Genomic DNA, 26741 nt, shown 5'->3' on the forward strand with positions numbered 1-26741 from the left:
GGAGAAACCAAAGGAAGTGTTTTGTTTTTGTTTTGTTTTGTTTTTATTTGAGACAGGATCTTACTTGGAAGCCCTGGTTGTCCTAAAACTCCATATGAAGACCAGGCTGGCCTTGAACTCACAGAGATTCACCTGCCTCTGTCTCCCAGGCTCTGGGATCAAAACTTGTGACACCACACCCAGTGAAGTTTACATTTTGAAAACCTACTTTGTGGTTTAAAAATTCTAGTTTGAGGTCAGCCAGGTGTGGGGGGTGTTGGTGGTGCACACCTTTAACCCCAGCACTCAGGAGGCAGAGGCAGGAGGATCTCTGTGAGTTTGAGGCCAGCCTGGTCTATAGAGCAAGTTCCGAGACAGCCAAGGCTATACAGAGAATCCCTGTCTTAAAAAAAAAAATCTAGGTTGCTGTCAATTTGTTTAAAAAGCCTATTACAGATGGATCACAGATATTTAGTTTTACCAGGATATGAAGGTAGAGGAGAGTATACAGGGTAAGACAGATACTTTAATTTTACCAGGATGTGAAGGTAGAAGAGAGTGTGAGGGATAAGATAGATATTTAAAAAATAAATTATTTAGTAATAAGAAACTAGACATAATACATTTTTCATATGCTACATAAACAAGCAGACGATGAAGGCAAAAGGAAGGCTCACCCCAAAAGAGGGTAACACTTTCCACTATAGAATAGCCTGCTTTCCCAGACAATTAGCCTCACAGTTCTTACATGTTGCATACACATGTGGAAAAACTTGTCAAGCTTTGCCAGGGCCAGCAGATGAAAACATAACATGTCCTAATTAGCTAATTACAAAGCATGAGCATTTTGGAAAAGCATTCATACAATCCAGCCATTGTTTTGTTAAACATCTGCAAACTATAGATTTCCTCAGACTTAGCCATAATTCCTACTTGATGTCTTAAAGTTGCTGCACTGTGTCTCTTTTCAAGACTGAGGTGACTGCTAGTCATCAAAGTCTGAAATGTCATCATAGGAGTAACCCCGGTAGCCTTTGGATGCATAGTAGGCGATGCGCAAAAGGTAAAATCCTGGCAGGAACACCAAATTGCCAATGATGAGGATAGGAACAGCTCGGTCTGCCCTCCCCCCCCCCTTTGCTGATGTAGCCCAATAGCAGGAGAGAGCCTATGATTATGAGAAAGGGCCAATCAAAAACAGCACGGTGGCAAGTGCAATGGCCTTATAAGGGATCTTAGGAGGGCTTTTCTTAAACTGAAGTTCAATGTAGCCATCATCTGTGCTGGAAAGTCTTGGATATTTTACTTTACTACTGGGGATCCCAGCCGCCAGGTTGGTACGAGATGGCATAATAACACGGTGGCACAGCTAGTGCGTGGCGCTGTGGGCAGCCTCCCACCAGCCTCCAACGTCGCCATCCCAGTCAGGACCCATGTGAACTTAGCACTAACAAAACTGGCTCCAGGAAGCAGCCTTAGGGCGAGGCCTCAAGGCTGGCTTCAGGGAGCCTGCTCCCAGCTCCGACCAGCAGAGTGTGTCCCGCTCTCCCGTTCCAGACATTTTCTAGAGAATAGCCTGCAATGGGCCTTATTTAAGGGATGGGAAAGGCCAGGAGATGTATTAAATTTGGGATTTAACTCTTGGGGCCTAAGAAGTACAATCTTAACTGGATATTCTCAGTGCTTCTGAGAATCAAATAGTGAGAGCAGCCACTGCTCTCACAGACAGCTAACAGACTACCAGAGTCCTCAATATGTGCAAGAAGGACCTACCCACCAATCACAGGCATGAAGAATCTGCAGGAGAATATGACTAAAATGTCTACCATGAGTGTATACTCTAGAGTGTAAACTGCCTTGCCCCTTCTGTAAGAAGTCACAGTCTCTCGCCTTCATTTTCTTCCCATGAACAAACTCTTATTACCTGTCCCCAAATTCCGCAAAAGAATGAGCACCAGAAACTAAATTAGATCATTTCCAGGCAATTTCAGGGCTTCAATCTTAAATTTTGGTTTTCTAGGAACTAGTTAAACAGATGAATGTCTTAGCCTATTTAGAGCAATCAGTCATATTTAAACTAGGTGACAAAGTTCACTGGATGCTCTTGCTAAACTGAAACCTTAAAATGTTTTCAGTAAGAATGCATTTTGAGTTCCAAATATTTCCTAGAGAATACCCTGCTAAGAAAGCTATCAAGGTTATACTTTATAAATATTCCTGAATATGTGTTCTAGATCAAAAGGTAAGTCTTGATAGGTTATTTGTAACTTAGGGATGGTTAAAACTACTTCGTGGGGTTCTAGCATATAGTATTCAAAGATAGCCACATATGAATTGTAATACAAAAGAACCTCATTAGTTTGTGCTTCATTTATATTGTAAAAAAAAATCTTCTAAGTTCTCTTATTAATCAACTTTAAAGTGATTCTAATAACTACCCTGCACCTACCAATTGTGTAAAGATAAACACTGAAAAATATAATACAAATTTCACATGTAAAAATATATCTATTAATTATACACTTTACATACTATGTTGCAAGTAATGTTTATTGTTTTTTAGTTTGCTATCATCACAAAATTTTTTAAATGTCAAGGCTGGGAAAACGTTATAAATGCATATTAAAATAGATTCTCATTTTTTTAGTGTCTGAGATGCCAGCCCATGTGTAAGATAGACACTAGCAGTTTATCTGAAGTGGAATGTAGGAAACAGCTGGACTGTGGAGGAGAAAAGAGGGGCAAGGCTCTTTCTTAGATTGTTCTCACTCTTCCTCATCCCCTCAAGTGATACACTTAAAAATCCCCTTTGTTTTTAAAAAACAACAGCTCTATAATGACACTATTTGCATTGTCATTTCAAGATATAAGGTTAAGACTACAGCACCTGTCCGAAAATATTCTGGACCTGCAATTCTGCCACTCTGTGGATCTTGCACTTTGTATTATAGGTCCCCTTTAGTCAAGTGAAATCTATTATAATTCTACGAAAAGACACATTATAGGGGCTATGGTTCAACTGGCAAAATGCTTGCACACAAGCACAACCGCTTTAGTTCACTCCCCAGCACCCATATTTTGGCATTGTGGTATGAGTTTGTGCTTCCAGCACTGGGGAGGCAGAGGCAGGAGATTCTCTTGGGCTCACTGGCCAGCCAGCCTCACCCAATCAGTAAAGCCCAGATTCCAGAGTGACCCTATCTCAAAAGATAAGATGAACAGCCAATCTGAGGAATAATGCCTATGAGTGTCCTATGAGCTCCATATGAGTACTTCCAAACAGATACACACAGAGAGACAGACGCACCTGCTCACATACATATACCTTCACATGTATGCATATAGCCCCCAACACACAAACATCCTCAAGAACAAAATCTAAAAATGCCTATTTGTGAACTGGCATTTAGTGAATAAGATCAAATAAGACACTGGCTTTTGTGAATTTGTGCCTCAAATAACAAGATGTGGAGAAGAGTTTTAGTCATGGAAATACATTTTTAAAAAAAGACACAGCATGATAACTTCATGAAATCTAGTTTTATTACAAAATTTAAAAGTCAAACACTGTAAAAATGCATTTAATAGCTTATAAGGTTCACAATATTCTTATCTGCTTAAAGATAAAGAAGCAAATGATTTTCTTGGCCAAGGAGAATTCAGGTTCAATGTTTAATGCCCCCATTCTCCAAGGCTTGGTCAGCCCTGTAGGAAGACAATTATCAAGGCTGGAGGAATAGTCCCTGCTGCCTCTTAGAAGTAAACTCAGGAGCTAAATTAAGGTACTTAGAGGTAAACTCTCAGAATGCACAGAGCTTGGCTGTCAGACTCCCGTGGACTCTGGCACAGAAGGCTAAACACTCCTATTTATTTAGAGAGCAGGAAAAGAATGGGACAGCAGAAACACAGCTTTCTCAATCATCCTCCCAGCTCCTGCTAATCAGTGGGAGTCACACAGCTAACAACTTCATGCTATGGTTTGAAAATGCAAGTTTTAATGTGATTTCATTATGGTGTCCTTGTATTGAAAAATGTTTATTATGTAGTTTCAAATTTACCTGAATGCTGTGGGGAGGGGCAGGGGGAAAAAGAAAGAAAAGGAAAGAAAAACCAGCAGGAAAGCTGCCATTGTACAAAAGAAGGACATAAAATTCAAGCCATGAATTAAGGAGGCAAATGAAGGCACTCTCTTCCTTTATTAGAAATAGAAGAAACAGATTGTGTTCATCTTGCTTAGGGCCAACAGGCACACTTCATGGAATACAGCCAGCATCAGTCACAAAGCTCACTCAGGAGTTTTGCTCTGTGAAAAAAAAGGAAGCCAGATGGGCTATTTACTTTCAACAAGATAATTCTGGAAGAAATTGTTATAAGTCAAAGAAACTTTTTAGCTTCATCTGCTATTTCAGCCTCTAAACTGATTTGAGAGCTCTGTTAGAATAGAAATAAGAGAACTAAGGAAATGAAAAAAAGTAAAGGGCAAAGTCTTAGTAGTTAAGTGGTCCAAGAATATACGTTTCGAGGTCAAGTAACCTGGGAGTGAGTCACGGTACCCATGGACGAGCTATGTGACCTCTAAGTGATTTGGTTTCCTGAAGGGGAGCAAGGTTATCAAAATAGCATCACAAAAGATGGTGAGGATTAAGTCTCACGAATCAGAAAGGACATCCAAAACACAATGTACACGATGAGAATTTAGTGGGCATCAGACATTTTTATCTGCTCCATTTTCTTTGTGAAACTGAAGGAAATCCATCAGAGATGTAAATATACAGGTCACTGACTAAACAATTCCTAAGAACATAAGAGCTCCACATCATAGTAGTCTCCTGATGATGTTGGTCATGATCTACTGGTGATATTCCTGAGTTTGAAAATGTCTCTTCTATTTTACTATCATAGGGGAAAAACAATCCAAACAATTTTATCATTGGATGGATCAAAACTTTGAGTTTTTCCTACCTTAAAATTACTTCTTTAGTTGGGCAGTGCTGGTGCATGCCATTAATCCCAGCACTAGGGAGGCAGAAACAGGCAGATCCCTGTGAGTTTGAGGCCAACCTGATCTACAAAGCTACACAGAGAAACTCTGTCTCAAAATATCAAAAAAAAAAATTTGCTTCTTTAAGAAAGATTGCTCTGTACTCATAGAAAAACACATTAGGTTTTGAGGTAAAAATATTATACATACACATATATAAATATGCATTTGAGCATATTATAGAAAGGTACCTATTCATTCTGCTCTTAAGATCCATGACATATAAATATTACTTATGAAGACCAAACTAAAAGTTTTCAAATTAAATTACAGAATGATTAGACATTCAAGATTTTATACTTATTATTCAATATTAATGGTTCTAAATAAAAATACCCTCAGAACCAACCAATGCACAATTACATTTAGTCTATTGTAATTACCATGGATGGCAAGAGGAAAGAGGTACATTTTATAAGGATTATTCAATATGAAAAGCTAAAACAAACATGTCAGCCTGGTTATCTTTGGATTGATCTTGAGACTATACAAATACTCCATTTTCCTGTAATATAAAAATATTTTCTATACTTTGGAAAAGGTAGAGAGCTGATTTTCTTAAAAACAATTTGACAGAGCTTTCCTGATTTTTTGTTTTGTTTTGTTCTAGATTTTTTGAGACAGTTTTGTTCCAGATTTTGTTTTAGAGACAAAGTCTCACTCTGAACCCTAGACTAGTCTCAAATTCACTGCAGGTCTGCCCTACCCTCCTGGGTGTTAGGGTTATAGGTATAAACCACCATCTCTTGCTTACTGTAATTTTGAACAGCGCTAAAAATTATGTAAAACATGCTATGGATTATCTGCTTTCTTATCTATGCCCTGAACCTTCATTTTAAAAATACATGTTATTGGACTTAATCAAAAGCCCAAAGTCTAAGAGCCTGTGCTGTTCAGTTTCAACCTGGTTTGCCCCTGCATAGAACAATGTCAAAATAAAACACTACCTACAAGATCTCAGTTAGCCCCAGGGAAGCTCAGAGCCGTTGGAAGCCTCTATGTCTTTGTGTTTCTGGTTGGTTGGAGACTTCAAGAGACTAATCTCCTTCTCTTTTTTTAAGATTCATTTATTTATTTAATATGTATACAGTGTTCTGGCATGTAGATGGTTGTGAGCCACCATGTGGTTGCTGAGAATTGAACTCAGGACCTCTGGAAGAGCAGCCAGTGCTCCTAACCTCTAAGCCATCTCTGCAGCCCAGACTAATCCCCTTCTTACCTAAGCTTTTTCTCATGACTACTTTAGAAGAGGTGAGGCAACTTCTCCCCATGGCAAAGAAGCAGGCATGTTTACTGCTTGTAATTCCCTAAATTCAGAGTTCTGAAAGTGTCCTGCACTCCCAAACATAGCGTCCACAAGTACCACGGTATTTGTGAGGGAGGGAACTGAGAGCAACTTTAGTGGTAGCTTGGTGCTGCAGGTTGGGCTAGGTTGAATGCTGAGAGGATGCTCTAGACAAAAGTAGCCATCTGTGACAACTAGAGAAAATCAACTGAAGTAAGACTTAGTCAGCACAATGCTCTACAATGAAAGTTGTAGCTTCGTCAAGTAATGTGAAGAACTGCTAATATCCCATCTGGTCTGACCTTTGGAACACTTTAAAATGGCAATAAATTCACACCATAGTGACCTGCACTCTATGTATGGGAGAGTAAGACATGGAGTGGTTCTCCATTAGGAGTGAGAGCTACATTCTGGAACACTTATTGTCCCCATCATTACTAGTAATGACACTTAGACTTTCTGAATAACTCCACTGGACTCCCTGAGTTGGATGAAATGTAGGGAGACTGGATGAGGTTGACACTATGGACTGGCCTCATTCTGATGCTTAAGGTTCTACTGGTTGCAGCCCTAACTAAATTTTGTATTAGACAGCTTAATAGATTTGTTTCTAGCTTTTGTGGTGAGATTAGTCATACTGACCATAGTGTGACATATTCATGTCACAGCTCATAAAAAGCCAAAACAGGATGGCATGAAATTTTGAAAGGGATGATTTCTTTTGGGTTCCTCACTTACCACATGTCTTATTGTGCATACAGATGCTCTATGGTACTGACCAATTATGTACCTTGACAATAAATCAATGCCTGTCTCTAGATTAAAGAGTAAGTTCCCTTACCTCTTTCTATAGCTGTGGTAGAGTCTTAAAACTGACTGTCCTTCATCTGCAAGGCAAGCCTACTATGTGAACAGCATTCACCTAGGTCATATCACATCACCTCTGTGGAATTTGGGGCAAAGGAAACTGTAAGTGTAATGATGTTTATTTAACTTTCCACATCTTAGCAATGGGGTCCTAAGTCTCTGCTTTGTAAGTCTTGTAAGTCTGCAGTATCCAAGACATATGTAGACATAATGACTTATTAGCTTGCAAGTAGGGTCAACACCACAACATGTTTAGCTCTGCCTTATATCTTTGATGTAATATATATACTTTTAATGCATAATATAAAGCCACATTTAGGTACCCACTCCCAGACTGAATGCTCACATATGAACATACACAGGTACACTACAGCTGCATTATTTCACCTAGATGGTTTTTATTTTTGTTGTCTGTTTTGTCATTTAAGACAGGGTTTCTCTATGTAGCCTCAGCTGTCCTGGAAGTCGACCAGTCTGGCCTTGAACTCAGGAGATCCTCCTGCATTTACCTCCTGAGTACTGAGACTTAAGGTGTAAGTGTGTACCACCACCATCCAGCTTACCTAGATTTTTTGTTTTTTACAGTAATCAAGAAAAAGCTCTTAATACAGAAACTTCAAAACCAAGCCACTTTTTATCTTCTAGAACTAAAAACATCTGGGACCTACCCATAACACAAGTTTCTCACTTTAATTCCAGTTCCCCTGAGTAGAAGTACATTTATGAGAATCCTGGTTGGCTTTCTATTGCTTCATAAAACACTAACCAGAACCAACTTGGGGAGGAAAGCGTTTTGGGCTTATAGTTGATAGTCCACCATCAGGGGAAGGAAGGAATCAGGACAGGAACTCAGGTAGGCAACATGCAGGAAATTGTTTACTGGGCTGCTGCCCTTGGATTGCTCTGTTATCTTTCCTGTGTTCAGGGATAGCACTGCCCACAGAGGGCTGGGCCCAGTTACATAATTATCAATTATGAAAATGCCCAGAGACATGCCCACAGGCCAATATGATGGAGGTACTTCCCAATTGAGATTCCCTCTTCCCAGGTGTGTCTAGGTTTGTGTCAGCTGACAAAAACTATGATAAGGGAGAATATTACTATGGCATCATTCCTGGAATGTGGAGAACTATTAGATATATAAGACACTGTGGTATGATAGCATGGTGGGAGGGGTGATTAGGGATATCTGTGTATTTATTCTAAGTCTTACTTTTAAGAATAATAAATTAATCCAACAAATAATAAACCTACCCCACGAAGGCAGAAGAATCGTGGCAAGATGGTTATTTATAAAATTTGTCATTTGTTAAAGGGAGGTGCAAAAAAGTATGCCAGATTCAGAGAATAATTTGATTTTATATTTCTTGTCAAAACTCCTATAAAGCAAAGTATTCAAGGGTTCAAATTTCACCTTTAGAAATTTAATAAAAAGATTCAAATGCCACCAAATAGTTTTTGCATACTTATTAGCAAAAGACATAATACTTCACAGTAATAGGCAGACTTCTGGCTGAGTAGATATGAGATATGATAGAAAACTATTCTAAATTCACTGCTCTGTAACATACATAAATTTTAAAACCTGAGCTAAAAATTAGGAAAATTCATGTCACTTTGGAAGGTAATTCCATATTCACTTGAATCTCTTACTTCATTAAAAATAAAAATGAATGGTTTTCAGAACAACCCGACATGAGCTTGATGGATGATCATTTCTCCACCCCCTGTGAGCAATGAGAAAAAAGTAGCTATGTTTATTTATAATGCTCCACATCCTGGGAAATAGATAAGTGATGTTGTTGGCATGTTGGGTTATTTAATTATGTGGAGGCACTGTTGGAGGTGTGTTTGCTCACGGTAAACAGAAACAAATATTTTAAAACTATGCAGAATTCCCAGTGAAAACATTAAAGTTAAAGCTATATTTTAAATATCATGAAGGAGCATGCTTAGAACAATTGTGAGGGAAATCAGGGTTCTGCCCTTTCTTCTGTTTCACCAGAATCTGTGTGTAAACAGGGCTGAGAAGTTGATGCTTGAGCCTTGGAGAGGACAGAATGATTTCACCAGAATGAGCCAAAATACTAAAAGCATGAAAATAAATGTTTTTCTTTTAAAAACAACCTCAGACTAATTAAGATAAATGTCTGTCTAAATTAAATTGCCATGAAGTTTTCTCTACAAGACTTTAGGCACTGTAAGAACCCCTTGACTTTGGCCTGTCATGCCTCTTCAATAAATCATGCAGCAGTCTAAAGTCAATTGAAATGATCGAATCAAGGAAAATCAAATTTTTTTAACATTTACTTTCAGTAATGTGATTATGAAGCTTTTAGTGATATTGTAATTACTTTGAAGCTTTGAGCATATGTTTCTATTGAAAGTATCCCATGGAGAAAAGCTGCACTAGGGAAACAAGTAAATACAGACCCCAAAAAAGAAAATTGTATTTGATGTGAAGTTAAAAGCTAAAGGTAGAAGAGACAAGGCATCGTGTGATTTATATTCTAAGCATCATACATAAGGCAACCACTTTCAAACCCCAGCATCATGAAAAATTCAAATAATTAAATGGCTTTCCTCTAAGGATTAGCGCTAGAGAAACACCAAGGAGAAGCAACAGTAAAGAACAGGGGAAAGAAAGAAAGGAAGCATCCATGTGCTAGCTCCCATTGATTTTGCACAGGAAAACGCTGCAGATAAAATCCTCCTCTTAAGTTTAATGAGTCATCTCCTCTGAATCTGAAACATTTCACATGTATTTAGCATTTATCAAATCAGGCTACATAGTTATTCATTCTTTCCCCTGCTTATTCACTCTATCCCTACCTCAACACTTACTGAGATGGTGCTGTGCTTAGAGACCAAAAATAAACAAGAGGAGGCTGAACCCAGGTACTACAAATAACAACAGAGAATGGATTCTTCTAAGGGACACTGGAGAAGAGAAACCAAAGGCAAGCATACTTCTTCCCCATTCATTTCTATTGCCACTCACTCAGCAGTTATCTCTTACATAAAAACATACTTCTTCCTTCAAGAATAAGGTATTAAGTAAACAAACAACATCAAAATAGAAAAGGTCTTTAGGATTTGGCAGGAAAAAATGATTCTATGAAAAATATAAATTGTACAAACCCTGGAAAAGGATTGGCTTGTTTTGATTACATCAAAGCGCTATTTGTCCTAATATCTTACACACCCTGCCTGTAGGAAACAGTGTAACATATTCAAAGTGTTCACTCCAGCTTCTGATATGTGTGCCTGTGCCTGTGCCTGTGCCTGTGCCTGTGCCTGTGCCTGTGCCTGTGCCTGTGCCTGTGCCTGTGCCTGTGGTGTGTAACCCTGGAACTTACTGTTTCCTTTGAACTAGCTGGCTAGCCAGCATAATGGATCTGCCTGTCTCTGGGCAACTCAGCTCCTGGAAGGAGTGCACCACCAAGTCTGGCTTTAACGTGGGCACTGGAGAACCAAACTCAGGTCCTCATGTTTTCTGGATAAGCTCTTTACCCACCGAGGCATCTCCCCAGGCCATTATTTTCAAATTTGAATCAATTCCTTTCTTTCAACCATAGGTAGCTACTTTCTGATATTACTTTGATCATATCCAATCCATGGACTTAAATTAGCCTGATCACTGACCTCCACAGTAGTCAAAGTTTGCTTCCTCAAACTTTGCTGCTGGAATTCACCAAAATACAACCATACCCCATGTTATGTATGTTATGGATGTTAACTTGTAGAGCATTAAGTTATGATAAAGCATGGCCATGATTTTGATGTTAACCAAAAGTAAATAAGAAAGAATCTACATGGCTCTCATGCCAAAATTATCTTCCTAAATAAACTTTCACATCCATTCCAGCATTAAGATCCAGCAATCCCTCACTACTCAGAGCAAAGCCTTTACTCTCCAACATAACAGGGAGTACTTCTCTAAGATGCCCTATCATTTTCCCTGCTAATTTCACATGTCACTTCTTCCTCAGTTGCTTTGGGTCAAATGCTGGCCCTTCCTCAGCCCAGGCCCTGTTAACAATTCTTCCATCTTACTCCCAGCCCGATACTTGAAGACCACTTTCTTTATCTACCTGCTCAGGAGCCTACCTATCATCTTAGCTGGAGGTTATTTTGCTGGATTCCCACAACTGAACACAGCCTCTTTAGTAATGAGCAGCTTCCTCTATCACTGCACAGACTCTCTGTGCCTGTCCTAAGTACTGAGAATGAGGTTTAAATAAACACTGAAGATTCACTTTCTTATTTTGCCCACAACAACAAAAAATAAACCTTTTCCTTTTTCAGAAACAAAATTCTGCATCTATTTTAAAACTATTGCCCACAATTTCTTTAGACTTTCTCCTAACTATATTAATAATAATAAATGGGATATATTTTAGACAATACTCTTTCCTAAAGCCAAAATCTATACTGACATCCTTAAAAACTGAAACAAATTAAGCTACCAGATTGTTCTTTTGTCTTCTCAACTTTATTAAAATTTATTTTAAAATTTTAACAGTGTAATTTTCAATAAGTCAGGTTAGTTATTATTTGTAGCAGGCAAAACAATGTTGATATATTACAGAAGATCAATAACTGTCTAATATTCACATCAAACTCAAATCAGAAAGCAAAACATACATGCAATGCTTATTTGTTGCTATTTTGCATGATCATCTGTTGTTATATAAAGTCATTTTCCTGTCAAAAGCATAGCGAAGCTTCCCTTTCTCTACAGGATGCAAATAAGCAACCTGGTCCATTGAATTACCCAGCTACAATTCACTCTTTCAGTCCAGGAGAGTATCCACATTTCTGTTGCCACATGGGAAAACTGTCTTGAAAAGTGAGCTATGCCCTTGGCTGCTGTTATCAATTAGTCTATGGAGGGGTGGAAGGAAAGATTAGACTCCTTACATGCAACACTACTGCATTATTGCATGACATTAAAATGACACACAAAAACAAACAAACAACAACAATTATCATTATTATGTCAATTCAATGGGTTCTACCTGTCATTCTACATCAACCATTCTTTCAAATGATAATTACTGCCTACAGTGGTAGATAAATAACACTTTCCCCAACTGACTACATTCCAGCTCCTGAAACCTGTGAATGCTACAAATGTGACAAAAGGAAACTACAAATGAGGTTAACTCAAGGGTCTGGAGAAGAAGGTATCCAGGTGCCCCCTAAATGTAACCACAAGTACTCCTAAAGACAAAAGAAATCAGACCCTTGTGAAGAAGGTAAACCTGCCATCTGAACAAACTCCAGAAGAGCTGAGTCAAGTGGATCTCATGACTAAAACCAGCCTGGGCTACATAGAAAAAAAAAAAACAAAACATGTTTCAAAACAAACAAGGAGCAGGAAAGAAGTAAGGAGTGGGAGGAGAGAAGAGGAAGAAAAAAGGAGAGATGAGAAGGGGAAAGAATGGGGAAGAGGAAGGCGAAGGCAGCCACAGCAGCAGCAGTGTGACTGCAGAGGAGAGTGAACGCTGAGGACAAGTACTTCTCCAGGTAGAGGAGGGGCCCCCGGCCCTGAGCCTACAAAAGGAGGGCATGCTAATAAACGATCTCATGAATTACCACAGGATAATTTCTGTTAAGCTATGAAACAAGGTAATTTGTTATAGCAGCAATGAAAAATTAATGGAGTAACTGAGACATGCCTCCAAAATGCATAAAGAAAAACTGGTGATTAAAGAAACTGAAACAGTGGTTCTAATGTTTCTCTTCCTGAAAACTCTACATTTAAAATCACAACATAAAATGGTTTTTTGTGTATTACCGCTTAAAAAATTCCTGACATTAGTTAACAGTGAAAGTATAACTAATGCAATACACATTACAACAATGGTGCACTCGTTTTACTCTGTATGCCTATCTGTGTGGTGTATGCACAGCTGCACAGACATCATCAAGTGTCCTGCTCCACATGCTCTGCCTTACCTGACTTAATCTGGAGCTCAGCCAACAACCAGCAAGCACATGATACTCCTCCCTACAAGGTACTCCAACACAGAGCACTGGGTTGCACACACAGCATCTTGCCTGAATGTTTATGTGGGAGCTAGGATCTGAACTTTATTTCAAGTATGCACAGCAAGCATGCACAGCCAATGGCCCATCTCTCCAGACCCATTTGTCTTATTCTTAGGGATGCTGCATAGCATGTTGCTTTTGAACAGTTCCAAAATATTGTATGTTGAATACTAGAGTTCCAAAAATTCTTACAGCTCCAAAATAATACTTTGGGTATACACTTCCAATATTTCATACATAGAAATAAAATATTATTATGTACTTTTCAGTTATGGCAACTATGCTCTTGTGTTTGAACCTTTTAAATAAATCTCTTTAATAATTAAGAATTCATACATAGTTATCAATCTTGAATCACTAATGTTATCACCCTATCATTCTCAAAAAAGTCATTACCTCATCCAACAGCAACCTCAAAAGGTGTCATTACCCCTGCGCTGAATAATCTGACTTCCATAGTGTGTACTCTATTGGTTATAAAATGTTTAAACTGATTGAGAAGCTAGAATTACTCCTAATAAATGTATATGCAAATAATTATGACAATGACTTGATCCAATAGGGAAAATTAGACTTCCAGAAAAGTTATTTCAGAATTGTTCCTCCCACATTTAAACAAAACAGAGTTTATGATATATTTATTGCTTGTGCTGGCTAGTTTTGTGCTAGCTTAACACAAGCTAAAGTCATCTGAGAGGAGGGAACCTCAATAGAGAAAATGCCTCAGTAAGATCAGGCTGTAGACAAGCCTGTAGGGCATTTTCCTAATTAGAGATCAATAGGGAAGAGCCCAGCCCATTGCAGGTGGTGCCATCCTGGGCTGGAGATCCTGGGTTCTATAAGAAAGCAGGCTGAGCAAACCATGGAGAGCAAGCCAGTTAGCAGCACCCCTCCACGGCCTTTGAATAAGCTCTTGCCTCCAGGTTCTTGCCCTGATGTGCTTCAGGGATAAATAGTGCTGTGGAAGTGTAAACCAAATAAGCCCTTTCCTCTCGAAGTTGCTTTGGTTATGGTGTTTTATCACAGCAATAGTAACCTTCACTAAGACAATGACCATAAAACATAGGCATATAAAGGCCAGCATATGGATACTTTGTAAAACTTCAGCAATCCATAACTGACAATCGGTTTGTTTGGTGACTGCTCTGAAATCAAAATGATGAAAATGAAAGTATGACAAAAAGTCTTCATGTAGTAAGATATGGCAGATACCATCCACAACATATTTAAAAAAAAAAAAACAGACAAATTTAGAAAATTATGGTGGGGGAGGCATCAAAACAAAAGAAGAAATTCTTTTGTCTACCCATTGGGCAGCTTATCAATTCCTAAATAAACAAGAGTGGGTACTGTCTGATATTAGACTTTCATCCTATTATTCTGCTTGTATCATTATAGAGATTCTATCTAAATTGAGTACACAGTGAAACACAATTCTCATGTGATAGGGTGAATATAAACACCACACTCTGCTTCTATAATGGACAGGGTAAAATCTGTACCACATGCACATGCCATCAACTCAAGTAAATCACAACTCAACTCATGGGGATAAACGGTTTCCTGTTTCTGTGTTTTTCCCTACAGAACACACACACACACACACACACACACACACACACACACACACACACACACACACACACGGAATATTCCTGTGCAGCACCAACTAACATAGTCCTTACAAAGAATTGATACTAGAATGATCACTGTCAATTGAAATATCTATTAATTCAAGAAACAAAAACATGCTTTTTAATGAGAGGGGAGTGAAAAGACTGGGTCAGTTTGATAGAATCCTAAGTGATCAGGAAATACAGTCCTAGGGGAAATAGTACTGTCAAGTGCATTCCTTTTAACCACAGTTCTCCTCTATAAGATGAAGTCAATAAGCTATGATGGGGGCTGTAATGTAAATCAGCTAGCTGTCATATAAGTCTCAGTCTTTAATATTATAAATGTAAGAAGGAAACAATTCAGATTACTACAAAGAAACATTTAAAATGAGCTCATTAAATGCAAATTAAAACAGAAACATTGAATAAGCACTGGGCTACCATTAAAGGCTAGAGAAACAGGAGGTAAGAAACAATTCTCATTGATCAAAGAACTGAAAGCTAACAGAAGAAAGTATTTTGCATTGAACCTGGTTCATGAATATTAAGCATTTTGAAATATCTTCCTTTCTTTCTTTTTCTTTTTCCTTTTTCGGGGGCTGGGTGGGGTGAGGGTTCAAAGAAGCTTTAGAGGTAGGGATGGATTTGCATATCTTAGTACCAAGTACTTCCACTGTATCATTTTCAAGCCATAGAGCTTTGGATTAAAAAGAAAAAAAAATGCAGACTTCAGAAAAACCTTTAGAAACAGAAGGAACATTTGTAAAGGACATAAGGTTTTTTCAGAGGCTTTGGACCCAAAAGAGAACTGAATAAAATTATATAAACTCTTCTATACAAAATTTTGTAGAACTCATTTTGTAACACAGAGGTACAAGGGCACCTCAGAACAAACAGTATTTAGATGTAGAGTTTCTTTCATCTAATGTTATTAAAGCAACAGGGCAAATAGCAATGCATAGTGTATCCAACTACAACTAGGAATTCTAAGACTTAGAAATCCCTGCATACAAGTTTTAAAACAAAGCCAGATGTTGGCCATTAGTCAATATAGATAGAATATTTACAATGACAAAGCATTTTTTTCTGTTTATTCCATTTTTGTATCATTGGCACCTACTAACAGTACCAGACACATATACATGCTCAATGCTGGAATCTGCTTTTGTAAAACTAAATCATTATAAAATGAATTAATTTTCCTAAAACTCATTTTCAAAGCAAAATGTCTACCCTTTATCTATAAACAAGACAATAAAAAACACTTTCTGGCAAGTGATAATAAATAAAATGTATTCTACACTGTCAGAGAGGACAGGGCCCCCAAAAGACACCTGTGCAGTATGCACACTGAAAGGCTGTATTATTGCTGTACACTCATTTAGAAGAGAGGATACTTTCATAATTAATGTATGTTATAAATCTGACTTTGGTCAGGAATGAGTGTGATCTTTATATGCAGTTAAATTCTCTAGAAGATTTTAACAAGATACAGAAAATAATACTTTAATCAATTAAAAGTGCAACACCTTTGAATGGAACCCACAGTCTTATGAACCCTAGGATATATCACTGAGTGACATTTCTATTTCAAAAACTGGGTTTTAATTTAAGAACTTCCTACTTTAATTGTATGAGAACCCATGTGCTTTAATAGCTGATATTATCAAATGCCTAAATGTATAGGACATTTAGAGCAATTCACAATTGTCACCACCAAAATTCAATTTTAAACACAAAGAAGTGCTCATTTTTAAAGATTAAAAAATGTAAAAGAAGTGCTCAAAATTACATTTTTGTCAGTTAAATTTTCTGAAGCATTTCATTATTGTGTATCCCTTCTCCATGCCTCGAAATGGCAGACTTTTTCATCGACTTCAATTAAATTATGTTTTAAGTCTGTCTGGGTCAAGGCATTTAACATGAAAATCATAATATCCAAGTGGGAAATGTAAGTACTTTTAATGCCATCTCCATGACAAAATGGGAACCCTCTATTTTGAGACAATAAAAGGGAAATTATTTTATGGGTAATGAAGTATTTGTTCCCCTTTCTCATATTTGGCCAGGAAATCAATCCATGTTTTTCTCAAAGGAAAGCAAGGACTTCAGTGTAAGAGTGGGTTATTGCCTGCACTAGGAGGATATACAGCAAGGTGGGAGAGTATAAGTATAAAAGGCATCAGCTCTGTGTCGTGCTGAGCAGGATAAGACACTGTTCAGTTCCTAGAGGCATTTATGTGTCCTTTGACCTGCAATAGACTTCTCTGGATAAAGACTGTCTGTGTTTCCTGGCTCAAAGATTAGTCACAACGAAAAATGACTCCTGGAAGGAACTAGGCAATAAAACTAATTGAACTAAATAATTCATTTATTTTAACATTCTTTATGCAGTTTAATTAATAAGTAAGTTCCTTTTCTTGGGGTGGAGGGACAGGGGTTTAATTACTTGTGTTGGAATATACACTTATTCACCCTACAACAACAGTAGTGAGAGAAAGAAAATGAACAGCTTTAAAATTCACCTTGAATTTCCCTTGTTTTTTGTCAGTAATAGATTTAGTTGTGACGCCCAGATATCACACTTCTTAAGACAGTTCCAGATAAACCTTACTAAAACTGTCTAAATGTGTTCCATTTTAAAAGTTACTACTATAATAATAATTTATTAGATTCTTTACAAAAATAATTATTTCTAGTTCTTAACTTTCTGTCTTTATATAGCTTTATGGGACATTTGCTTCTCAAAATCATCCGTAAACTAAGTTGGAAGAAACTACATGTGTGCAATTGTCTTCAAAATATGAGCTATTTCTTTCTTGTAAAATCTCCCATAATTTTTTTTTTCCTAATCTCTCCCACTTGGTTCACGGACTCGGTTCAGGTTTGTGTTTACAATCAGATTTTAAGTAAACGTCACTTAACAGGCTCAGTAAGATTCATAAAAACGTAGCTTCTCTACACACAAGTTTCCAATTCATTCACCAGAAATACGCACTACCCTACCAAAGTTGAGAGCTGGGCATCTTCAGCTTGTACCTCTGCCTCAATGAGGATGTTGGTGACCTGGCATGATTCCCCCAGTGAGGGGTAGACTGCACACTTTAACCTTACTTTCATAAGTAAAAGCAGACTTAGGGGCTTGCATCACGTAAAGCATTAATTTCATAAAGCCACCTGTCACCTGTCTTCTAGGCGCATCTGGGATAGATCCCCTTCAAATGTGCTCAGGGTGATACTTCTGGAGCGTCTATCACAAACAAGCTCACTAAGACACCAATTGCAGGAGTCTACAGAAAGGAAACCTTCAAACAGGAATGATCGCCCAACACGGCTGTGCATTTCAACTCATTCTGGGGGAACACCCCAAGTGACTGGGAGTTTGACATCTTCGAGAAGGACCTTCTACTTCACGGTGCTTATAACAACCCTAGCGGCCGCTTCCAAAGCCACACTCATGCAGCTGCACTCGGTGGAAAGACTCCATCTGTACTATTATCTACTCTCGGCTATTCTTTTCGCCTCAGATCTGCGAGGAGACATTTAGTAAGGCAGAACTCAAGGAGCAAAGTGCAATCTCTTGCAAACCCATTATCTCCACCAGTCCAGTGCTTCCCGGGGGCTTTTTCAAGTCCTGCAGTGTCTAAACCTGTCCTAAAGTGAAGGACAGGGACCAGAAGGGAAACAGAAATCAGAGCTGGGATGGTTATCACCCAGGGGTGGCAGAGCGCCAGGCTGCTGCCGGTCGGGCAGGACGAGCCCGGCCGCCGGGGGGCGCTGTGGTGCACCCGGGTGTCGGCAGGGATGCCATCTTCAGGGAGCACCGGGCTAACCTTGGCAAGGGCGAGGTGGGGACTGGACGCTCACACAACGTATGCTATAAGACACACCCGACCCGGCCCGGCCCGGCCTGGCCCCTGGTAGGCCCCCGGGGCCCACGGAGTGAGGAGCACACGCCTTCGCCCTCACACTGACAGGTGGCTCGGGCGAGCCCCCGAGGAGCCCACTGGGACCCGCGGGGTGTGACAACGTGGCGCCACACACGGGCGCGGGGCGGCGCAGAGAGGTTGTACCTGGCAGGCACCCACGTACCTATCATGGTCACCGGGTGGGTGGTGGCTGCGGGGCGAGCACGGCCTACGCGGGCACCGGCACCCGCCCGAGCCTCCCACCAGCGTTTCTCCCAGGTTTAGTCAGTCATCCCCGGCTCACCACCCCGCGCGCCCGGCAGGCTCAGTGCGCGTGCGTGCCTGCCCCCCGCGCGGTGCCTGCTGGGAGTCGTAGTTTTAACGCGTAAGAGTCTCCCCGCCCCCACAGCCGCTCCTGAGCTCCTAAGGCGGCTGCGGGCTTCTGCCGTTCGCCCTTTCCGGATTCAAACCCAGGAAATGTGCGTCACGAAGGGGCGGGACTATCGGGTAGTAGTGTTGCCGAGTCGCTTAGCAACCAGGAGGCTCACCTTTGGAAGCTTGTAGCGGCTCAAGCCTCGGGTCCCAGTCCTCTTCCCGCCCCTCCCCTCCCCTAAACTCCCTTCACCTTGGAGCTGCCAAACATCTGGATCGCTCTGGGCACCACGAGGGGTTGGATTTAAACCTGTAACTCGCTTTTTTTACATTTTTCCCTGACCTCCTGCTCACATCTGTAAAGCCCACTGGTTTGTCTACCACACTTTTGATAAGAACAAAAACGTATCCTGGGAAGATGGTGGCAGAAAAAGAGACCCTGACCTTAAATAAATGCCCAGACAAGATGCCGAAGAGGACCAAACTGCTGCCACAACAGCCGCTCCCGGTGCACCAGCCTCATTCCCTGGTTTCTGAGGGCTTCACAGTCAAAGCCATGATGAAAAACTCAGTCGTAAGTGATCTTCCTCAATTGAACACACTTGCTCCAAGTCGGGGGACACGAGGTTGTAGAGCCTGGCAGGCCCCGGGATGGATTCCCAGCCCAGGTACTGGGTTCTGTTTGCCAGAACTGGCAATGGCTATCAGTAAGCCAAGCGTGCCCACCAATATGCAGAGAGGTAGACCAGATGGTTAGATAGCTTTGAGGACAGGTAATGTCCAGGGCTAGTTTACAAGCATTTTCATGAGAACTTGTGCTTTCACCACTAAGCCCAAATTATACTTAAGCTTTTTAACTAGAAGGGGGAAAAAATCCTTTTCCTTCTTGCAACTTAACTTGGTTCCAGTCAGCAAAGGGCCTTCTAGAGTGAGAATTCTTAGAAGTCATAGGCTTTCGAAATTTTAACACGAAGCAGTGTATAGCTGGAACACACAAACTCATCAATAATCTAAAGTAACTTGTTTCATCTGGAACATTTTAGAATGTCTTAGAATTCAACAACATCTGACAAAGGGGTATTAGTCTGTTGTAGTGTTCAAAAGCTACTTATGTGAAAACTGGTTCCTGATAGGCCATTTAAATACATTTTTTAAATAATATTAGCTGTATTTCAAGTGTCCCTACCAATACAAGCCCTATTTCATTTTTATTACTTGGGTTATAAAAATAAAATATTCCTAACACGAATGGGGGAAAATATTTAAAGGCACACAAATGGTTTAGCTGTATGCATAACACTGCTTTTAATCCTTCTTATTAAATAGCCTATAATTTGGTATGCTAAACCAAGTTTGTCTCTTGAGTAAGCACTGCTTAAGAATGTGTGTAATTTAGTATTTTCAAATTTGTACAATTTATAACTTGAAAGGACCTTATTATTCAATATATTACCTTAATAGTGTTCTCCATTGTCCCATAATTTTTTTACTTATTTATTGCAAGCTTAATACTGCCTTTTTCTAAACACATACTTAGAAGACACAAATAAAGTAGATTACCTGTAGATTTGCAGCTTGGATTCCTATGTTGTTAAACAGAATCATATTTTTATTTTGTGTGTGTTTGTTGGTTGATTTACAGTAGTTAAAATTCTTTGAAACAGTCTGAAAAAAACTGCAGAGTTACAGGAAACAGGAAAGGTTGTTTCTATATTCAATACTTTTATTTCACCTCTTTTGAGTTCTGTGATGTAGATTTTGTCACATTATAAAGCTAAGGTATATACATCTCTCCCTCTGAAGGTCTACTTCCATTCAGACATATATGCCAACTTCATCTTTTAATTTCAGCCACATGTTCCAAAAGCCAACCCAAAACCACTTCTCAGGTGTTTCACTCACCTTGCATTCCTGCTGCAACACTGTAGTTCAATAAGTAGTATTTCAATTTTCTTCCAAGAAAAACACACAGAATATGCCCTAAGAATTATGGAAATTATTTATGAAGTGATGATGTCTGTAAACATTTATTATTTGTGATTATAGTTTCTTAAAATCCCAATGACAAGTGGTCTTAAGCAGTATATGTTGGGGGGGGGTTGTTTTTTTGGTTTGTTTTATTTTTGGTTGCTTGAACTTCTGTTTTGGTCCCAATAAAAATAAGCAATCTCAAACACCTTCAATCAAACAATAATATCCAAATTCATATTGATAGAATGTTTCCCATTAAAGGTTGAAAGAACATACAAGATTTGAATATCTGTAGTTTACTTTCCTTCTTAGAGTATGATGATGGAGCCGATGACCAAAAACTACTTAGCCAGTATTATTTGCTTATGTAGCTAAAAGTGGACCATTTATACACTTACACTCCTTATAAAAAAGCAAGTTAGGGGTTCCCCCTCCACCCTGACCTCTGCTGAGAGCCTTCATCCAGTGGCTGATGGAAGCAGAGGCAGACACCCACAACTAAACACTGAACTGAATTCTGGAACTCAGTTGCAGAGAGGGAGGAGTGAAGACCAAAGAGGTCAAGACCGGGCTGGTGAAACCTACAGAATCAGCTGACCTGAACAAGCGGGGAGTGCATGGACCCAGGCTGATGTCTGGGAGGCCAGCACAGGACTGATCCAGACCCCCGAACATAGATGTCAATGAGGAGACCTCACACTCTATGGGGCCTCTGGTAGTAGATCAGTATTTATCCCTGGCATAAGAAAGGACTTTGGAAGTCCATTCCATGTGGAGGGATGCTCTCTCAGCCTAGGCACATGGGGAAGGGCCTAGGCCCTGCCCAGGATGATATAACATACTCTTGGGATTCCCATGGAGGGCCTCACCCTCCATGGGGAGCAGAGGGTGGATAGGGTGGGGAAGGAGGGGAGGGAGAGGAAGAAGGGATTGACAGGTAAAGTAGGCTTGTTTCTAATTTGAACTAATAAAAAATAATTAAAAACACACACACACATACAGTGCCAAATTGCTATTGGCATGCGAAATTTTATCTAATCACTATTCTGAAGAAATGAAGGAAAACCATGTAATGTATCATCTGTGTGCTGGATCCTAGTACAAAATTCTAAAAGGAAAAAAAATCAAGTTAGGTCAGGCATAGTAAGCACACTATAACCTCATTCTCAGGAGGCAAAGGAAGGAGGATCAACCCTTGAGGACAGCCTAGGCTACAAATGAAGTTAAAAGGAAGTCTACAGTACATATGGAGACCCTGTCTCAAACATATACTCAACTGCAAGTTAGAATATGGATCCAAGGCTGTGATGATGTTATTTGTAGGCCCTGATTATAGGCCCATCAGAAAATAGGCTAAGAAAACCATATAATTCCAAAAGAATACAACCTTTAATATATATATATACATATATATATATATATATATGTATATATATATATATATTAGACATGTTGGAAAAAATTTCAGTAACCAGCAAAAACAACACAGCCAGCGGAGAAGAACAAGAAGTTTCATGATGTATGTCCCAGAAGCAGCTCCTATCACTTCTGCTTAAGTCCATGGCTAAAGTTGAGTCTTAAAGCCGCAGCTAGTTGGAAGCAGGATGGGGAAGTATTGGGTTCTAACTGGTAGCAATTTGGCTGTCTCAAACTTGCAATTATTATTGTAGCAGAAGGGAGATGGGACACTGAGGATAATTACAAGTCATAGACTGTCAGTGCTAAAGATGGTACATTAGAGTGAAGAGAAGTACAAAGATAAGTCCACCTAGTCACAATACAAACAATTAAGCATCCATAGCTAGGGTTGCAAATACTCATTCCATCCAGTGAAAGTATTAATGATGGTGGAACCCAGGAGCAATTAGCTGATGGGGCCTCATCACCCATACACCTCCCAGGTACATAATGTCTCCAAAACTGCTCTCTACCAGTCAATTATCAATACATGTAGATTAAGCTTTCCATAACAAAGTTCTGCCCTCCCTCTCATGTCTGTAATACCATTGTAGCCGAACCTGGACTTTTCCCATCAGACTCAGCCTGCAGATTTCATTGTTTCATTCACTGTTCCATCTCCAGCCAAGGAAAAGTTCCTGCCTCATACTATGGGCTCTTTTCTGCTTTTTTTTTTCTTTTTTGGTCAAATGAAATCATGAATATTTCATTCTATAACTACTTGATCATCTCTAAGTTAGAATTTTCAAAGACAATAACAATAAAATTACATATGTATTGAGACTGAATACTATATAGATGTCCTATGATTTTATTGGCTTATTACAAAAGTTGCATTGTCCACTATAAAATGTAAAAATGTTTTGGCTTAGAACAGCTTTCACTTAAGATTGTGGAAAAGATTTCAGTCTTTGAACTTGAGACTTCTTGTGATTTCAGTGTTCGGTTTAAAGGTTTTTTTTGTTTGTTTGTTTGTTTAATCTTAAAAAGGTAGAAATTCTATGTTTATTTCCTAAAGGGCCAGAGTTGTACTTTACCCTTGATATAAACTGTATGTTATATAAAAAATGTTTGCTTATTGAATTTAGGATTCCCATATACTTTAAATCATCGGTCAGTGCTGTGAGTATATAAGTTCAGGTATGTACCTAATGATTTGTTGTTATCACATATCAATGTTTTAATAGACCATATGTCATCTTACATCTGTTGGATTTTCTAACCAACCCTATAAGAAAAACAGTACAGACTCTTTTTTCCCCAAAGAACATAGTAGTCTCAGACAATTTTATGAGCTATTTATTAAATGACAAGAAAAGAAAGTAGATTTCTATATTATTTTGTCTCTGTAGCTCAGTCTACTACCGAGAATATTTTTTTAGATACCAACCATGTACCACATGTGCAGAAAACACACTTGCCCGAAGTGAATCACTGGTGAACATTAAACCAATACACTGGCTCACCTAGCTCCCAGACTAGTCATATCAACATGGGTAACACAAACTGGGCTCACTGAACTATAATAAAGTTTAAATATATACTTTAAAAACAAAATTTTGAAAGAAGTTTGAAGATGGATAGTGGATCCAAGAGGATTCAGGGAGAGGTGTGGGGTATGTGTAAATATGACCAAAGAATGAACAAAAATATAAATAAATAAATAAATAAATAAATACCAATTATACAAAATCCTTATTTGTTCCTTTCTAGTCATACCCAGGCACAGTCCCAAGCTGAACATATCCTCCCTGTTTGCAGCTGGTTTTCTACCAGGGTTTCTACTTGTGTAAACCATGTAATTTTTTTGGATCTGCTACTCCCATCAAACTTACGCTTCTTCGATTCAGTGCCACTGTTGCATACAATTATAGTTGTAAATTAATTGAGCTGTTTAATTTTAAATGGCAGTTTAGCATAACCCGGAATCACCTGAAAAAGTCTCAATGAGAAATGCATGCCCTCGAAGGATTATGTTGATTGATAATTACGATGGGAAGATCCACCCCAAATGTGGGGGCACCGTTTCCTGAGCCAGGCCTTGACTAGGAGAAGAATGTGGAAAGCTTGCTTCAGCACCTGTGACAAGCAGAAGACAGGCAGCATGCAGGCACTTCGGGAGCGGTAACTAGCTGTTTGACTTCCCCACAATGATGAACTGTAACCTGGAATTGTGATCTAAAGCGAAGGCTTCCTTTTGATCAGGGTATTTTAAATGAAGCTGGTGCACAAATGCTTTGTATGTAGTCCTAAATAGTATTCTTGTGTATGAATGTACTACTATTTGTTTAACTATCCCCTTCTGTCTGAGGATTTGTGACTTCCAATTTAAGGTTGCTGTAAGTAGCCCTCAAAGAAAATTTTATCTTTTTATTTCCTGTCTGCTGCTCCTACTCCTCATCTTAGTGTTGGCACTCAAAATCTCAGCACTTCTCAAAGTCATTCTTCATACATACTAGGAACAAGTTGGAAACAGATAAAGCTGTGGTTTTCCAGTTTAAGAAGACATTTTTCTAACAAATATTCTTACATTGCTGTTCAGCATGTCACTTCTTTTATGTCAAATATGACCATTGATTTTCATAATTTCATTTTAGCCATAATCTTGTCAATTTAAGTATATAAATACACACATACAAAATAGTGAAATCGGTGATCTATATGGCTTCTATAGTCAAAATATAACCATCTTATCATTTTATATTCTTTTTGTCATCCTTTTGAGTCATAGTCTCACTATGTAGCCTTGACTGGCCTGAAACTTGCTGCATAGTCAAGACTGGCCTCAGACTTAGAGATCCATCTTCCTCTGCCTTTCAAGTACTGACATTAAAGGCATACTGTAGAGTTTTACTCTTTTCTCTGTCAGCTTTTTGTGGGTCACCACCCAGCACCCAGCACCCAGATAAGTCACACATGGTGGCTAATTCTTAGTTATGAATTCCTGGCTTTAGCTTGGCTTGTTTCTTGTCAACTTTTCTCACATTAAATTATCCTGACTACCTTTTGCCTCTGGGCTTTTATCTTTCTCTTCTGTAAATCTGGCCCCTGACATCCTCCTTTTCTTGTTAGCTCTTGCTCCTCCTCTTCCTTGGTTTTCCTTCTATTTATACTTTCTGTCTGTCAATCCCACCTATCCTTGCTCATTCCTAGCTATTGGCCATTCAGCACCTTATTAGGCCATCATGTGTTTTAGACAGGCATATTAACACAACTTCACAGAGTTAAACAAAAGTCACACACCTTAAAATAATATTCTACCACAGCACACACCACTACATCCAGTGGTTTACATTCTTTGAAATAAAAATAAATAAGATCTTCCCTACTAAAAAACCTATGGCTGCATATGTATCCTATCCATTTATTACTATAGTGTACTTGGCATCCAAATTTTGTATATATTCTCAAGAGTGTATAAGGAGTGGGGGGGGGGAGCGCGCGCGTGCACGCGCTTTCATGAATTCATTAGCTGGCTAGCTAGATGTTGATAAGATAGATAGATGGATAGATAGATAGATAGATAGATAGATAGATAGATAGATAGATAGATAACTGAAATTTAGAAAATATTCTTTAGTTTGCTTTGTCACCTAGAATCTCAGTTTTGTTTTATTTAGTTTTTATTTTTTATGCATATGGGTGTTTTGCATGCATTTATGTCTTGGCAATATGTGCATGCCTAATATGCTCAGAGTCTACAAAAGGGCCTCAGATCTCCTGGAACTAGAGCTACAGATGGTACGAATCACTATGTGGCTGCCAGGAGTCTAACATGGGTCCTCTGCAAAAGCAGCCAGTGCTCTCTCTTAGCCACTGAGCCACTTCTTCAGCTCCTGAACTTTTTGTTTAAAAGACACACACATTTCTGTAATGCCTTTTGGGCCACACCCTATCATAAAGGAAAAGTTAATAATATTAAAGGAAACTCATAAAAATTTCCCCCATATTTTCTGCCATAGAGTAATAGCAACTGAATGGAAAGTATATTAACCCAGCTGGACCCAGCATGATGCACGGTGATGGGCAGTGATAGAGAAGGCACCTGTTTCTCTTGGAGGCTTCTTCCTGGTCCTGTCTGCACACACTCTAGAAAGTACCTAAATGAAGCAAGTATCATTGTACCTCATTGTAGCACCACCTTCCACCCATTTTTCAAGGGTGCAATACTGTTTTCTCCAAGACTC

The 26741-nt window shown here is 39.1% G+C and overlaps 2 protein-coding genes and 1 pseudogene across 5 annotated transcripts in view; 1 reads left to right on the plus strand and 2 right to left on the minus strand.

Annotated features, from left to right (window-relative positions):
- The window catches only part of Prkn (parkin RBR E3 ubiquitin protein ligase), a 1098850-nt gene extending 1079757 nt beyond the window's left edge, over nucleotides 1–19093 (minus strand). For 2 of the 4 annotated variants that reach the window (XM_027401105.2, XM_035440440.1), the window contains exon 1: nucleotides 18938–19091. In XM_027401105.2, the coding sequence (XP_027256906.1) occupies nucleotides 18938–18944 (7 nt within the window). In that variant the 5' untranslated portion in view covers nucleotides 18945–19091. Of the gene's footprint in view, nucleotides 1–18937 lie in introns of all 4 variants that reach the window. The other 2 variants (XM_027401104.2, XM_027401103.2) reach the window with 2 other exon arrangements.
- Nucleotides 27–13973, minus strand: LOC118238376 (annotated as a pseudogene).
- An 81-nt stretch (nucleotides 19094–19174) lies between the features above and the next one.
- The window catches only part of Pacrg (parkin coregulated), a 420277-nt gene continuing 412710 nt past the window's right edge, over nucleotides 19175–26741 (plus strand). The window contains exon 1 of the mRNA XM_027401106.2: nucleotides 19175–19699. Within this exon, the coding sequence (XP_027256907.1) occupies nucleotides 19544–19699 (156 nt within the window). The 5' untranslated portion in view covers nucleotides 19175–19543. The remainder of the gene's footprint in view (nucleotides 19700–26741) is intronic.

Source organism: Cricetulus griseus, chromosome 2 (genome assembly GCF_003668045.3).
Source record: "Cricetulus griseus strain 17A/GY chromosome 2, alternate assembly CriGri-PICRH-1.0, whole genome shotgun sequence".
NCBI classification, from domain to species: domain Eukaryota; kingdom Metazoa; phylum Chordata; class Mammalia; order Rodentia; family Cricetidae; genus Cricetulus; species Cricetulus griseus.